The sequence below is a fragment of the Amphiura filiformis genome, chromosome 5 (assembly GCF_039555335.1).
Source record: "Amphiura filiformis chromosome 5, Afil_fr2py, whole genome shotgun sequence".
Classification (NCBI taxonomy): Eukaryota; Metazoa; Echinodermata; class Ophiuroidea; order Amphilepidida; family Amphiuridae; genus Amphiura; species Amphiura filiformis.
Window position 1 is genome coordinate 49410340 of NC_092632.1, and position 17092 is coordinate 49427431.

The 17092-nt window shown below is 35.5% G+C and overlaps 1 protein-coding gene across 5 annotated transcripts in view; it reads left to right on the top strand.

Annotated features, from left to right (window-relative positions):
• The window catches only part of LOC140153302 (voltage-dependent L-type calcium channel subunit beta-1-like), a 127721-nt gene that overhangs the window by 95677 nt on the left and 14952 nt on the right, over positions 1 to 17092 (top strand). For all 5 annotated transcript variants that reach the window (XM_072176021.1, XM_072176023.1, XM_072176022.1 and 2 more), the window contains 3 exons: positions 8157 to 8269; positions 10555 to 10697; positions 12239 to 12351. In XM_072176021.1, coding sequence (XP_072032122.1) covers positions 8157 to 8269; positions 10555 to 10697; positions 12239 to 12351 — 369 coding nt within the window. The remainder of the gene's footprint in view (positions 1 to 8156; positions 8270 to 10554; positions 10698 to 12238; positions 12352 to 17092) is intronic.

The window sequence follows — 17092 nt, forward strand, 5'->3', positions numbered from 1 at the left end:
CAATCTAAGTTAACGTTAACAAATATAAATGTCCTTTTCATGACATAATGTATGTACCCTCTACTAGTACCCCTGTGAATGTCAAGTTCAAAACGTGCGTATTTAGCTCGCATTCCACGAATTCCTGAGCAAGCTGTTTACCATGTTTACGTGACATAATGCAACACGAGGTTCGCTGCCCGCACACTGCGTAAAGTACATTTGGCGGGTCATTTGAGTAGGTCCATCCATAGCATGCCAGGCGCAGTATATTATTTTGTTGAACAGATAATTAAACTTGTTCAGTTTTACTTCGAGAGTTCGGTCAGAAACAATGGACAATATTCTTACAGTATATAACACAGCAGCGATTTCAACTCAACAAAACCCAAACAAAGCCTAGATGCAAATTGTTATTAATTTTATTATGTTGATGGCAGGAGATGCAGCGTGCAGAAATGCCTTCACCAAAAAAGTGTTCCTCTCTAATGACCATCTTTATTTTTGCTAACAAGAGTCAAGAAGCTCTATAAGAGATGTGCAATATTTAATTGTCAATGTGGTTCTTTAGTGCAAAAAGTTTTTCAACCATGAAAAAAGAGAGAAATAAAAAGTTATTAGAAAAAATAGAGCACAAAGATGTGCTTGTGTCTAACTTTCGTTGTGCGATATTTTGATGATTAGTCACTTTTGAAACCCCTTTCATCTTGGTGCTCATAAGTTAAGTTGCTTTAAAAATACGGAGTTGAACCTTAGCAGACAACTACAAGAAGGATGAATAAATAATACCTGAAAAAGTGACAAGTGTTTTGTTGTACCAATCGCAAAATGCGGTTCATTTTCTACATGTAACCTTTTTATGGGACACCTTGTACTTTAGCCGGGATGCTTCACTTACTCACATTGGGTTACACATTTGCTCCAGCCATACAATTACTAATGGGCATATTTTGATACTTTGGTGAAATGATTTGTTAACATCGTGACAGTGAGCGATTTTCAGGAAAAGAAATGTGGCCTTGTGTCTGCCTGTAGTTGAAGTGCATATATCATTGACAGATATTTATGTGACATTTTGTACTGTAGCAGAAATGTCTTCAGAATTAAGTTATGTTGTACTGCTCATATTCATGTTACAGTAAGTGTTATGTACAGGGTCAGAAATTCGCAACCAAGTGCGAGAATCCTTATAGATTCTCCCAGTGGAATTTTGCAAGAATCCATGGATTCTCGCCATATAACTTTGTAGGATAAATTGAGATATTGATAAGATTCCATTTAGATTCTTGCAATTTTGTTGATGAGAATCTTTGCGAGAATGTATTGTCGGATTCTCGCCGAATTTCTGCAAGCACGCTTAAAGAGGAAGCCCCGCCAGAGCAGTTCTTCTGGGGTGAACCAAACCTGCCTGGTTATCAAATTAATCAGTGACAAGATTATCTCTGAATTTGACAGGCACTAATTGATGTTTTCATGTTATTGCATCAATTAGCACCTGTCAAATTCAGGGATAACCTTGTCACTGATTAATTTGATAACAAGGCAGGTTTGGTTCACCCCAGAAGAACTGCTCTGCCGGGGCTTCCTCTTTAATGTAAGAATTCAGAATGAAATAATGTATGTTTGTGTAAAATCAATTGTGAAAGAATAAGTAAGTGAAAATTACCACATTAAGTAGTAAATTTCTACTAACATCGTAAGTATCATGATTTTACAAATTAGTTGAAACAATCCCATAAATATTCCTAACTTTGACAATATTCCATGTATATGATGTGAAGTATTATTTAAAGTGAGACTCGTGTTAGTCAAGTTGATCTGCCTTTGTAGAAACAACCATGCAGGTTCTTTTGTTTTCTTTTGTTTAAGGGACACGCTACACTAGCTTTCAGTCCAGGAGATAGGCACTTTTCTTTCTCTGATTGACGCGCATGCCCTGTTAATGCGCGACAGGCTGGGCTTTGTTTGCCCTTCATGAGCGTCAAATGAAAGTTTGACACCCAATCAGATTACCGGTCTGTTATTATCATTGAATCGGCCAATCAGAATCCCACTTCTGTGTTTACGCTGTGTACGCTCACAACGGGCAAGAGTATGCCATTTTCTCTGGAAGATTGTGTAGCTGTTTTTGTATTTCAGGAACCTTAACATGTGATAATTTAAATAATGCAGAAAAATCAAAGTGGAATAAGGTCTTCATCCGACTTAAGATGGGATATGTCCATACACATACCATCAGATCAATAGGGTAAAATAGTGATTTGAAATAGACCCAATTATGTGTCATTGCAATAGATGTGGAACTGATGACCTATATGGAGCCCCCTCATCAAAGGTCAGTCAGAGGTAGCTCAGGCGAACATTAGCGAAAAACATGAAACAAATTGGCGTATAGTCTTCTCAAATTTGTTAAAATGATTGTGCCATGCCCAGTGTAAATTTAATTTCACATTGCCATCGAGAGGGTGTGCTCGGTTGCGGAAGTGATTGTATGGCACACTGATTCCACAACAGTTTTATTTCCAGCATTTCTGCAAGCTTTTTTTTTTTTTTTCGCAAACCGGTTATCGTGTTTGCAAATCACACAATTTACCTATGGTGAAAAGGTTTGTCTTTGCCAAGATTGTTTTTTCCCTGTGGGTTTGTTATGTTGGCTCCATGTTGACTTGGTACTAACTGTTAGTGCTGTGCCATGTTATGCACAGTTAATAATAAATTAAAGGGAACTGTTGACTCAGAATATATGAACCCAAACCATACCCTGGGATAATCTTAAGGAGCAATATTATATTAAGTGTTTTAAGTTGCCATCTTAAATAGTGTATTTTTAAAAACCCTTTGTAGCCACATTTCTTAGTTAGATGTCTAGCTAGTTGAATACTATGAAACCACAAAGTTGCTTCTTCAAAAAATGTGCATCTATAGAGTGTGTAGTAATATTCGGCTGAGGACAGCAATTAGGGTGAAATGTATCTAAGAAGTAAATAAGTATGTAAAATGTGTGGTTATCTTGGAAAGTCTGTTGGAAGTCACTACATTATGATTTATGACATAGAGCCCATAATATTTATGGTAAATATTTTAGTTCAGGCTTTTTTGTTTGTTTAAATATATTCTGAAAGGAATTTTTGACAGATTTGAAAAAGTTTTGTAATTTTGAGAGTACAAATTATTTAAAAACACTAAAAATGCTCATTGATCAGATATTGACCATGCGAATGGTATTTCTGACTGCCAGGCAAATAAGTACAAAATTGCAAAATTTACATCTACTGAAGACAACAGACTTATGACAGTAGTTAGTAATGTAAACATAATTGAATGTCAATGTATTTGGTTGTCTTGCACATTGTATTTATGCATTAAAAAAGGGCAGAAACATTTATTTTTCATTATTGTGAAATGTTGCATGTACTGAAGGCAAGCTAATCATTTCATGGTTACAAATATTATTATGTGAACTGGGTGCCGTATACATGAACCCATTCTTTTGTCGTGGTTGTAAATTGCTTCATCAACCAACATGAATTTTTGATTTGTGTTGTTTCAATTTCATGCATGCATGCAATTTTACGGATAGATGAATAAATGAACAAATTTTTATTTCAAAATGCCATGTAGCAAATATGTACAACTGTAATCCTGCTTTAATTATTCACTTGGAAGCAATAGCATTTGAGCTGAAGGACACCATACCATGGCAGGGTCTTGTGCCAATCAATGGTAGGACAGTCACTTATTATATAGGGCAAGGAGACCGTCACAGTAAGCCGTGCAGACCCAAATGGATTGGAATCCTGAATGCTATTGATTAATACTCGACTAATGTGGATGTGTGCTATTTTAATGTATTGCAATTAAGATAGTACATTTACATTATAGTTCATTAGCAATTAAGTGATGCTGGGGGCTTACTGTTACACCCACATAGCATAAACCAATATTATTTTTAGAATGAGTTATATATACATTCAACTGTGTATGACGCTTTTGTTAATGTAACACAGTGCATGCGTTCTGTATAGGTAAAGCATCTGGGGAAAGCTTTGGGAAAAATCAAAATAAACAGATCGGGCTGTGAGGATGCAATCCGATGCATGATAATTTGAATATTACAGGCATAACCAGACTGCAATTGAGGAGGCAGCAGGGAGGGCACAATGAGGATTTCTGTATAGTATATGTATTAAGTGACAGCTCATTTTGGGGCATCAGCAGGAAGGGGTGGGGCAAGGCAATAAAGAGGGAGAGGACTTGTCCACCGCTACCCTCTTGTGGTTACACCACTGAACCACTGTACTAAAAACTATTTATCATCAACATTAAAGGAGGATTGAGGCCAAATTAAGTGGAGGCTTGGGAGTAAGCACATAAACCTTTTATAAATACCGTATTTCGTCAAATAAACGCCCCCGGGGGCGTTACATTTTCCTAAGGGGGGCGTTTATTCAAGGTCAATTTTAGAACGATAATTCCTGTTAAAATCATTAGGTAAACTAAAAACACATGCTAAAATGACGAACTATGAACTAGAAACACTGACTTCTGGCTCACTTCCGGGTTTCTGATCCAGATTTTCGCCAATTATTGACGCTATTATGGACCATGTGCGCACCTTGGTAAGCTTACTACACAAGATAGCATGGAAATATCAGCATTTTTGAAACATCTTGGTTGAAAAAAGTGGTGGGGCCGTTTATTTGACGGGGGGCGACTATTTGACGAAATACGGTATGTACCTGTGGTCACATTTGCAATCAACACTTAAGTGCCTTGTTTCTAAGGATTTCCCTAAAATTACTTAAAGCTATTAAAGGAAGGTGACCTGATATATTTGGAAAATGGAATTCTTTTAAATTGATGTATAACATAAAATGCTGCCCCTTTCCAGCATTCATGCAAAAAGAACATGTAAATGTTTCTTGTAAATGTGACTAATTCATTATGGAATTCCTTACATTTATACTCAGCGTGATAATCATGATAATAATAGTCTACAGTGTTTTTATTAATGATATTCATGTAATAAATTGATATGGAATGAGAGATGCTATTTTTCTCATATTGAAATTAGAAGTTCCAAATCGGTGTATTTCCAAATAATATCATCAAAAAACTGTCAAATTAGTCTCAAACGTGGTATACCACAGTTGAGACTAATTCAACAGTTTTTTGATGATATCTTCGGAAATGAACTGATTTGGATCGCCTAATTTCAATATGTTTACAAGAAAAATATGAGCTTTCACTTGATACCAAACCATCTGCATTTTCATGAGGCCGTCAATCAGGTTACCCACCTTTAAGTTAACTGTTAAGATAGCAACGGTTCGTCTGGCCCTTTGTAGACCTTTGTGAAAGGACCTTTCCTAACACGGCAAGTTCCACAGAAATCCAGTTAAATATACCATACTTTTGTATATCGTCAATGCAAAAATTTGAGCATGTGTTAAGGATATCTATTTAGTGATAAACTTGAATGTAAAAGAAAACCTTAAACTGAATGGCCATTTTTGCACTCAAGCAAAGTTATCAATACAGCCACTGGACCCATTTGTGATATTTGAGGCCCAGGTCTGAATTAGGAAAACCTTAAAGATTGCATTAGTTAAGAATGGATTTAATAAGGACATGGCCCTAGCAGTGAAAACAGATTACGATGATCTGTGGACACTGCATGGCAATTACTGCCAACTTATGACAACAGTGTGCTGCCAGATTTGGGTGCCAAGGTGTTTATGTAGGGTATTAGCGTATTTCAGTAGCTATGATCTTCAAGTAGCCAAGTCCATGTGATGGGCAGAATCAACATTTTTCGAAATTCTGATAGTGCAACAAATCTGATGTGTTTTTCAGAGCACTGAGATGAAACCAAATTTTCCATTCAAATAACAAGGGTGTCAGCCAAAAATCAAATACATGTATGTGTGTCAGAACACACCTGCAGTGTTAAAATTGCAGTTAGCAATGGTTTTCAATTACACCAGTTCTAACCAACTGGGGTTAGCTTTATATTGCTGTCAACTGCTGGCAGAAATCAACTCCACTACATGATTGCGTATTGGTGTGATGACATGTACGACCCTATTTATAAATAAAATAAATAAGGAAATGCAGGGATTTATAACGCATGACTTAAATATCTACCAAGTGGATCTAAAGGCGCTGTTGTGAAGCCTGATTTCATGCAGCTTGAACACAGAGGTGAACCAGATAAAGACGGGCAACCAGATACCAGATTAGATGGGACAAGAATATAGCAAGAGGTCCAATTTCCTAATTTACACTAGGACACTAGGAAAAAGAACACAGTTCAATTTTGACCTTGATTTCCATGCTGCAGAGCATTACCACGAATTAATTTGAGTCAGTGGGCGTTTTCCTTATATCAGTAAATTGAAGTCATTGTCAGAGAAGTTTGAAATTTTCATTAATGTTTATCCAGCAGAACATGCATGAAAAACACATATTCAATTTGCCTGACTGTATATGAGCAAAAGAGGTAATTCAAAAGTTGAATTGATTTGCCAAAATGATGCTCTTTTCACAACTTTGGAAGTTGTAATCAAATAGCGAATGTACACTTGATAGTGTTTACACTATTATACTTGGAACCAAAATTAAATCGTGAGTTTATCCCAACATAGAGTTTGTTAGGCTTATAATTGGCAAAAAATAATGAGACTCATAACATTGTGTATTGATATAAAATAGTGTGCACGCAGTTGTGAGAAGCATTTGCGCTAGTTGCGCATCGCATAATGCGTGACTGGTGAGCCTTATGTGAATTTACACAAGCTTAAGTTGGGACTTTATTGACACATGCAGTAAACAAAAACAAAATTTTATCCAAAATTTATAAGTAAAAACAAACTTTTAGATGGATTTACTTTAAAATATAATGTTGGTGCAGCTTTTTGTGTTTTTAAAGAAATATATACTGAATCTATCAAGTAAAAAAGAATGACAGAAATGTTGCTGATATAAACGCGACTTAAAACATGGTTATCTGGGTCTAAAACTGTTGATGTGGTCGTCCTGGGTAGTGACATTTATATTAACAGGACTAAATATAATGTGTAAAAAACATTTTGTGTGATTAATATAGATTTAAAAGGGCATTTAAGTGATCCACAGCATCATCCCCACTTTTTTCAAACAAATTGAGATTTTTATACCACTGGAAACCTCTGGCTACATAATGTTTATGTAAAAAAATTTAGCTGATTAAGTCGTTCTGCAAAAATATTGTCAAATTTGAATTACGTTCTGGTGTACCAGAACAACATTACAACAGTGGCCTATGGAGCAGTGTAATTACAACAGTGGCCTATGGAGCAGTGTAATAGGCATAATCATGCATAACTCATGTAACGAACACAAAATCGGAATCGACTGAAATTTTGGGAATAAGCTTTTTCGTGGATATCTACTGAAAAATGTCATAAAAAAGAGGATGCTAGGGTCACAAAATATTCAAATAAGTGAAATATTATTAGCATAACTATACTATGTAGTAATAAGCAAAATGTTATTACTATAATTATATTATATAGTAATAAATGCAAATATTATTAGCATAACTGTATTATGTAGTAAGTTATTTTATGTAAGATAATTATTTTGTAACATAATTAACAATTTGGATTTGTATGGTTATTGATAAGACTTCCTTTTGGGAACAAGACAGAAGATGGGTGATGTCATATAAATGAAACTACTTTATAGGACTTCATCAATCTTGTGGGTATTCCCTTATGTACATAGTTAATAACATGACAGTAGTATTCATAAGTAATTTGTCACAATTCATTAATTGATCTTTTTTTGTGGTGTTATGTTTGTAATCCTCATGATAAGGTCTATAGTGGTTCTGTTGATATTTTTCCCAGAAGCACATTTTGCTCCAAGAACAAGATCCAAAAGACTTGGCATTATGACAAAGTGGAGCTTTTTGCAATTCACACATCTATTAAACTATTATATATCAATGTAAAGCTTCTGGAAATTATATATCATGCAGTCAAACATACAACAGCATCAAATTTTTCACTGAGTGCAGTTGTATGGTCCAGCTACTTCAGTGTTATGAAATGTTATGATTACTGGAATGTTATGATTGAAGAGTTTTTGACAGAGAATTTAATCACTATGTTTCTTGTTTCCTTTCTCTACAGGTATAGATCTAGACCAAAATGGGATGGATGAAGATAGTGAGTCACTAGGCAAATCAAAAGGTAGCACCATGTCGCCACAACCAAAAGAAAAGAAAAAGCTTTTCTTTAAAAAAGTAAGTGGTCTCATCATCCAGAATGTTTCTTTTAAATTGAACAGATTCACATTAAGGTTTTTGTAACTAATTTCTAAGCAAAGCCCTTTTCTCTGGTAAACATTGACCAAACTTGGCGCACCCACCATCTACACACCCCACGTGAGAACCAGAGCTTGTCAATGCCTATCCAAAATTTAAGGCTCTAAATGTAAGTTCTAAGATTAAATAAAAAATAATTTTGAAAGCTTTATTTAATGCATAAATTTTATTAAATCAAAAGTAAGTTTTTTTGCTTGTTCTCCATCTAAGCTTGTATTGTGACCCATCTCTGAATTATAATGCTGCTCACATACCCAAGTGTGTTGATGAAATAGCGTTTATATATCAGTCTTTATGTAATTGTCACTTCTCTGTGACTAAAGTAATGAAACCATTTTGGTCACAATAATGCATAATTTACCACCAAAGTGTTCAGAGACGTTACAATTTAGAGGATTATTTTAGCGCTGTTAGAGGAATATCCTCATGAGATGGTCTAATACAGAACACAATCAAAATGATATTTCACTCTTGCTTTCAGATATTCAGACATTGTTCATTACCTTTAAGTGATAATGATGTCAAACCTTTCACAAATTGCTTAACTCATATGTATCAAGGCAATACAATGCAAGAAATGGTTTGTTTAAAACTAAAAGCTGAAAGAAAGCTTCATGTCTGCACCAACTCGATCATGAATACAGTGCAATGGTACTTAGCACTTATATTGGCACATTGGCTTGTGTAATTTGTTTTTATTGCAGAGATTCAGCTACTTGGTGACAAAGCACCAATTTCCAAGCAGGTTCTAATGCATTGAGGTTAAACATTTACCAAATACATTGAACTTTTCATAATGTTCATTTGAAAATGTTATCCCATCTAATGGTGGCAATCTCGTATCTAATATACCACCTGTGACAGTTTGCGTAATAAACACTACTGTTATGATAGTGTAAAGCTTTACTCCGTGAATGTATGACGTCACAGGTGGTAGAATACAAGATTGCCCTAGTTGTTATTACAGTGAAGTATTTATCCTCTGTTATCCCCTTCCTTCTACCCCACCCTCTCTCGCACTCTCATCTCGTTCCTCTTAACTATCAACCTACTTAGCAAATAATTTGATTGTTGGTAATAAGCAGACTGACCAGTACACTGGTGTCAGCTGTTGAATTAGAAAGGGAGACATTGAGGCTCGTACGTCATGATTAGTGCTTGATCAATGATGGGTATTATTTGAGAGTTGCGAATGTATGGAACATGTGTTTATTTGTTCACACAGCACTTGATAGGGTTTGTTTTATTCATAGGTGTTGGCTATTTCTGTAATGAAAATAATACTAATGTTGATGATGATTATTATAATGAGAGTAATAGTAATGAGACTGGATAATGGTATACAAATACTACATGCTTAGAGGGGAAATAGTGTAAATAATTTTTTCTGAGGTATTGGTTACGGGTCTATCACCCGAACCCGGAGGGTGAGGCATGATAGGCCTGTTACCAGTACATAGGGAAAAATAGTTGCCCTATTTCCCCGATATAAACTATGTAGTATTTGGGATGAGGTGACAGGGAAATTGTCAAACTTCCCTGTAATAGTAATGAGACTGGTAATGGTATACTACATGCTTAGAGGGGAAATAGTGCAAATAATTTTTCCTGAGGTATTGGTTACGGGTCTATCACCCCGAACCCGGAGGGTGAGGCATGATAGGCCTGTTACCAGTACAGAGGGAAAAATAGTTGCCCTATTTCACCGATATAAACCATGTAGTATTTGGGATGAGGTTGTAGGGAAATTGTCAAACTATTGAGAAATAATCCTTTTTGTTTGTGATTAACTAAGGCCAAGAAAAAAAATTGTTTGCTTGCCCCCAAATGAATTTTAACAATTGGGTCGGTCGGTCGGGATTTCTTTTTTTAATTTTTTTAATTACTAGCAAACTCTACTGTTTGTATTAATTAAGGCTCAAATTATGAAAAATCAGACAAATGCAAAAATTTGAAAAGAAAAAAAAAACTTTTCAGGAATTTCCAAAAATAGGGTCGGTATTCTTTTGTACAGTAAATAGAAAAAAAACAACTTTTTTCTGATTTCCAAAATTAGGGTCGGTCGGTTGAGGGCAAGCAAACATCTTTTTTTTTGGGCCTAATAGTGGCATGATTTGCTCATAAATGAATATTTATGAGGTTTAAAAATAGTTTATTGCTGTACTTTTCCTATGAATAACTTTGTAACATTTGTTTTCTTGCAGCCAACGGAGAACATTCCTCCCTATGATGTGGTACCCATCATGAGGCCTGTGGTACTAGTAGGTCCTTCCCTTAAAGGTTACGAAGTTACTGATATGATGCAGAAAGCCCTGTTTGATTACCTCAAACGCAGATTTGAGGGGAGGTAAGACCTGTTATAAAGCACATGTAGCAAACGTTCTTCCTGTATGTGGCCCGGTGCCAGTAAATGAGATCCTCATCTGGAATGGAGACAAAATAGATGTTAAGATAGTAATATCATGCTTGAATCAAGGAATAAGTTCAACTGTTTTCAATACTTTTGAATGTATTTGAATATCGAATTTACATTCTGTCAGATATGCATTACAGAAAAGCGCCAAATACTTTTTTCACTTTGGGTTTGTAAGAATGGGTGCTCATTATACAGCAGTAGACTAGGTTTTACAATAAAGTATCCCACCCACAAGTTGAGCTTTATTCCGTGGGTATACACCATTCTCAAAATAATCAAGATGGTGTGGAACACCAGATTCACAAGTTGCGCCCTGCATTATTACAAAATTACTAACCTTGACTTGGTGGTGCATATTTTACGTTAAATCAAAAGTAAAATTATGGATATAGTCTTTGAATGTCACAAAAATGTAAATGAGATGTGTGAATAGATTGGATATGCATCACTGGTAAGTCAGCATGCCATATCCAGATGGAATCAATGCCAGGCAGTATCTCATTTGCATATTCGTGATATTTTACCAAAGCTGTAACCAAAATAATGGATATGAAACTCTTCTATTCATATTAGTTGTTACAAAAAAATTTCCAGGCTTAAAGATGGGTGATCCAATTGTAGCTCGTATTTTCTAGATCTTACATTGAGGCCCATCACCCAAAAATTCTTATTCCAGGCTTAAAGATGGGTGATCCAATTGTAGCACATATTTTCTAGATCTTACATTAAGGCCCATCACCCAAAAATTCTTATTCCAGGCTTAAAGATGGGTGATCCAATTGTAGCACATATTTTCTAGATCTTACATTAAGGCCCATCACCCAAAAATTCTTATTCCAGGCTTAAAGATGGGTGATCCAATTGTAGCACATATTTTCTAGATCTTACATTAAGGCCCATCACCCAAAAATTCTTATTCCAGGCTTAAAGATGGGTGATCCAATTGTAGCACATATTTTCTAGATCTTACATTAAGGCCCATCACCCAAAAATTCTTATTCCAGGCTTAAAGATGGGTGATCCAATTGTAGCACATATTTTCTAGATCTTACATTGAGGCCCATCACCCAAAAATTCTTATTCCAAGTCTTGAATTGAAGCTATAGTGCACGATTTCTATCAAATTTGATTATTATGTTATAATTTACCCAAAATGCTAAAATAATATTATTAAATAACGGTTAGGAAGGGGTTCTGTATATTTAAAGGCCCATTCAGTAATTGCTCAACCTAATGATCGTAAAAATCATCAAAATTCAGATTTTGGTGTCTTTGTCATTGTGATAGATGTGCTAACATAGCCTGCTAAAGACATAATAACGAAGTAGAGGGAATGAAATCCCATGGCTATGTGGCCGTTCAAGATGGAGTTCTATGAGGGACTTATGTCTTTGGCAGATTCTAGTGCTAATGATATAGATTGATATCACATTAAAAACTGACATTGTTGTTTTGTCGTTTGTATTGAACAGAATATCAATAACAAGAGTTACTGCGGATATAGCATTAGCTAAACGTTCTGTCCTCAACAACCCCAACAAGCGTGCAATAGTTGAACGCTCCAATAGTAGGTCTTCTAGTATAGGTAAGATTTTGATTCTATGCACTTATGTGATGTGTTCAAGCAAAATAAGTTAGTTTCAGGTGAAACGTATTCATAGGAATGAGCATAAGGAAGTATAAAGTTGATTGTTTTCACATCTGAGGAATCATACTTCCAATTATGACCGGCTGTTCAGCGTTGTGCAACCTGTTTGCAGCGATATCAAACAAAAGAGAACATTTATTTTGTCTGAGACAATACTGATTTTGCTTGACCAATCACATGTTTTTTTTAATGTTATGTAAGCTGTAAGACTTGATACACCAAGTTGTGAAATTCCTCCAGGAAGTTATAGCACTAATTTGTTGAAAATACTTTTTATTGAGGGCGGAAAAGCCATTAAAATAGTTTGAAAACATGAAAATGGAGACCCAACAAAATACAAAATATTGGCTCTCTTTGGTTGTGAACGTAGACTTCTTGGTCCGTATGCACGAAAGAGTTAGACCGGGCCTAAAGTTAGACCTGGTCTAAGTAGAATTTAGTACCAGGAGAAAGGACATTTTCCTTTACATTTCCTTAAGTTAATTTGTATAATTTTTGAACTTTGCATTTAAATCTTTACAATTTGCTATCTACTCTAGGAAGGAAATACGAGTTACGGACCTGATGGAACTAAATTCCACTTACACCAGGTATAACTTTATACCCGGTCTAACTCTTTGTGCATACGAACCCTAGGGTCTACATTATTTGTGGCTGGGAAAATAATTTAAGCCTTATTTTGGCCTTTCATAAATTATTTTAATAGAGAACATGGCTCCCATTTTTTGTTACATTTCTGTTGACAAACTATCTAATTCTCGATCATGAGAGGATATACCTTCTGCGTACTGTTGCGTCAGCATACTTTTTGTGGAACAACACGATCGCACAACCAAAATCGTGATTGGGCATAGTACGCTCGACGCAAATATCTGTGCCTACGCAAGTTGGCTCTCATGATTGAGAATTAGATATTTTGCCTCTAGTAAGATCCCAAAAAAGGAGTGGTATTAACCAACTTGTCAAGTCTTTTGAAACATGTTAATGAAAAATTGATTTATTATTTTCTGGAATGGGGAGTAGTAATTGTAATTGGTTGAATGAATGCATGATATGCTGTTTGTTCTGTAGAGATTCGCATTGTAATTACAAAAGAACTGAATTCCTCCTTGTGTATTGGGTGTCATGCACTGTAAATCACCAATGAATTAAATTCTAATAACAATAATCATAATATCTATTATGACCTTGCCACTAAAGAGAAATGATAGTTATTGAACTTTTGTGGAATTTTCATGCAAATCATAATTTTAAATCATATGTCCAGCTGTTTCTAAATGAGATAAAAGGTCTAGCATTGTTTTTTAGGTTTGTTTTGTTTTGGTATACTTCTTTTGTTTTATAAGACCAAATGAATTAAAGATAAATATTTAAATGCCTGTTGGCCTAAAGATGAAGTAGGCTGTAAGGCAGGAGTTTCCCCTGGAATGTCTAGGTAATATACATGTGTCACTTTTTGCAAGGGGTTCTCTTTGTAGAATAGAAGAAATTTGCTTAGAAAACTGCATGCTTTTTATGTTACAATTGTGAGGGGCAAATCTTTCTTGTCTGCAATGATGTGGATGGTCACTTGGGCTTGTACTATATATAGACCTTGTCCAATATTTAATCAAAAACCAGGACAAAACGTTTGCGAGAAATCTTCATAACATACTGCATTAAATAATGAGTGCAGTTGTTTTTGTATGTCACTAGATCACCGTGGCCTTTATGTATTACCAATGTATTCACCTGTGTGATTCTATTATCGCTGAGTGAGGCAAATATATCAGTGTACCTTTAATTTTGCATAGCAGCAGCCAGCCAGCAAGCAACAAATATGCCTGTATAGAATGCTTTTAAGTAAATTGCCAGTCTCAGGAGCTGAGGGAAACATTACTATAATGAGCTTGAAGCACGAGGGTGAAGATGATATGGTGCTAGCTACGCTACACTCACTCACTCCTCACTCATTCACACAGGACTGCCTGTGTATGTATAGATACATATAGATACACACATACAGAAAAATAGTTGTGCCTAGAGATGAAAAATCATCCCATAGGAGGTCCTTAAAGGGAAATAATGGACAAAACTGTTTGACCTGTAGCGTTTGATGTGCCACTTGCTGGATTTGATTCACTGTTTCTATTTAACAGTTCCATATAGGCCATATATTATATTTATATTTTGGTACTGCATTTGCAAGGGATTGCAGCAAAATTGTTTTGATGAAAACAAAACCTGTTGCAGGTAGTTTGTTTTCTAGCACAGATGGGTTAAGAAACTCCTTCAAATCATTTTACTCCTAAGTACAAAAAAAAATCACATATTGAAACCATTTTAGGAAAGGTGAGTTATTAATATCATCAGGAAAAATATATTTTTGGACATAGGTTAAGAAATCCCAGCATAACGCCTCTGCCTTTTCCATCCCATAGATTTGGGACCTTGCGAGTTAGTCAGGCATCTGTAAATATGTGTGTCCCTTTAAAGCATGTTAAATGACATTCTACATGCAGATGATCTGTTAAAAAGGTTACTGAGAGGCAAGATGAGAGATTGCTTCATACAGTACATGTTAATAAACATTACAAGCTACCATGCATGCATGAATAAAATTACACTATGCTACATACAACTCAGTAGAGTGCTTTTGTATGCAATTTTATTTAGATTATTTTTTAGAGAAGAAAGGATCCTGGCATTTCAAAAAAATGCTCAAGTTTGATTCAATTAAGAAGTAGTTCTAGTAGTGTTTTATATTAGAATGGATAATTACTTGTGATTAATTGATTCAGATTTAGTCAATTATTGATATAAATAGTTCGTTTAGTAACTAGGCTTAGAAACAAAATTGTGCAAATCTCCCAGTGGATGCAAACTCACACGTTGTCATTCCTGAGCAAGTAAAGACGATGATGACGTAGCCTAGAAGTAGCTGTTTGGCTGGCCAGTCTGTAAACCTGCTAGGCCCCCGTTTCATATCTTATTAAGTGCGTGCAGAAGCATACTCTGCTAGGTTTGCTTCATACATAGCTGTTGTGTTGACTTTGGCTATAAACAGAGGCTCCATTTGATTCAGTACAACCTGTGGATTTGAAAGGTTTCATGTTAGGTTCAATGGTTGTGATTTGCTCTAACTGCCTCATTGACCTTTGATATTGAAAATGGAAGATTTTATCTTTAGAGAAATGAATGCATCTTAAAATTAAGACACAATTTCAAACAAGCTAGCCATGTTGTGTAAGTAACAAGTGTGTCTGTGTGTGAGTCTTACTTCCCACATTTTCAGCATAATTGTCTTTCATTCAGGTGTGAATTACTAAATGATTTTGAATCATATTGGAAATAAAATGACTTACAGAGAAAACAGCAGAAAATCAAGCAGTTCAACTTGAAACAAGAAAAAAAAATAAAGACACATTTTAGGGTTGAAATAGCACTTCAAGTTCTTAAGTGGTCCTATCTTTATGACTATCCAGGTTTATGTCAGATATTATAATACATCACTGCAGTTCCTTTAATTTTAAGCCTCCACTCCTTAAAATGAACAGAAATACAAATTTTGCTATTTAGGGGGAAAGAAGAAGAGGAAATAAAAAGAGGAAGGAAGGGAAAAACTAGAGGAATGAAGTATGACAGATTGATCCTGTTTCAAACACATTTGATTTAACTGACAAATGTGCCAAATTAATGCTATATCGGCAGGTTGCATGGGTTGATGCCTGTGGCATGTATACATCACCAATTTGATACAATTGAATTGGATATAAGGTCATGACATTAAGGACTGACAATGAGAAGTGATTTTTACCATGAGGGACCTGGTCATATTGTCCTTCATTCCTGAGGGGTCACATCAGTCAAGATCTGTTCACTGATTTCATGGATATTCTGTGGATTGGTTGAGGATACCAAGTGCCAAGGCGCTGGGAGGATTATTGCATGCTTGTTTGGTCATCAAGGGCAACAACCTTTAATTACCAACAAAATTGTGAGCGAGTGGTTTTGGAGTTTGATTACACAGGATGACATTTATTAGCTTGAAGGTGGTAAATGATTAGTTCTCAAGGAAATATTGTAACAAGTAACTAACTTCAAAATTATTACAATAAAAGTGTTTGCAACAATTATTAAGCGCTGCATAAACTTCTCCCATTTTAATAGGGTAGATTTTGGCTGATATCATCAAAACAAAGCTATCACTGATATATCATGATAGATAATTGTTAACAAGAGCCGCTAACCTCCATCCAGACTTGACAGTAGCGATTCACAGCCTCTTAAAAATAACTTGCCATCCCTCTTGTGCCTTTGCCACCTTTCTCTCTATCGTTTTTCACTCGCTCACTCTCGGTTTAACCCAATGACGCAAGTAGCAGTATTTCCATCTCTCACCCAACTAAAAATAGCACATTGACAGTGGATCGCTTGTTTATGGTACAGTATGGAACAGGCAGGTTTTTTTATACTAATTCCCTAGGCCACTGGTTGAAAAAAAGGAGCCTCTTTGTTTACCAAAGATTAAATTTTGTAAGATAAGTTAAAAATAGACATTCTCTGATCGGAGAGAATAGCAACTGAAATTTGAATTTTTCACAAGTTAAATGCATTGTGTGGATATGAAGATGATGATAATGACAGTAACTTAACCTGTGTGCTGTGTGACGTGCCAGGGTATGCATAGAAACATCTC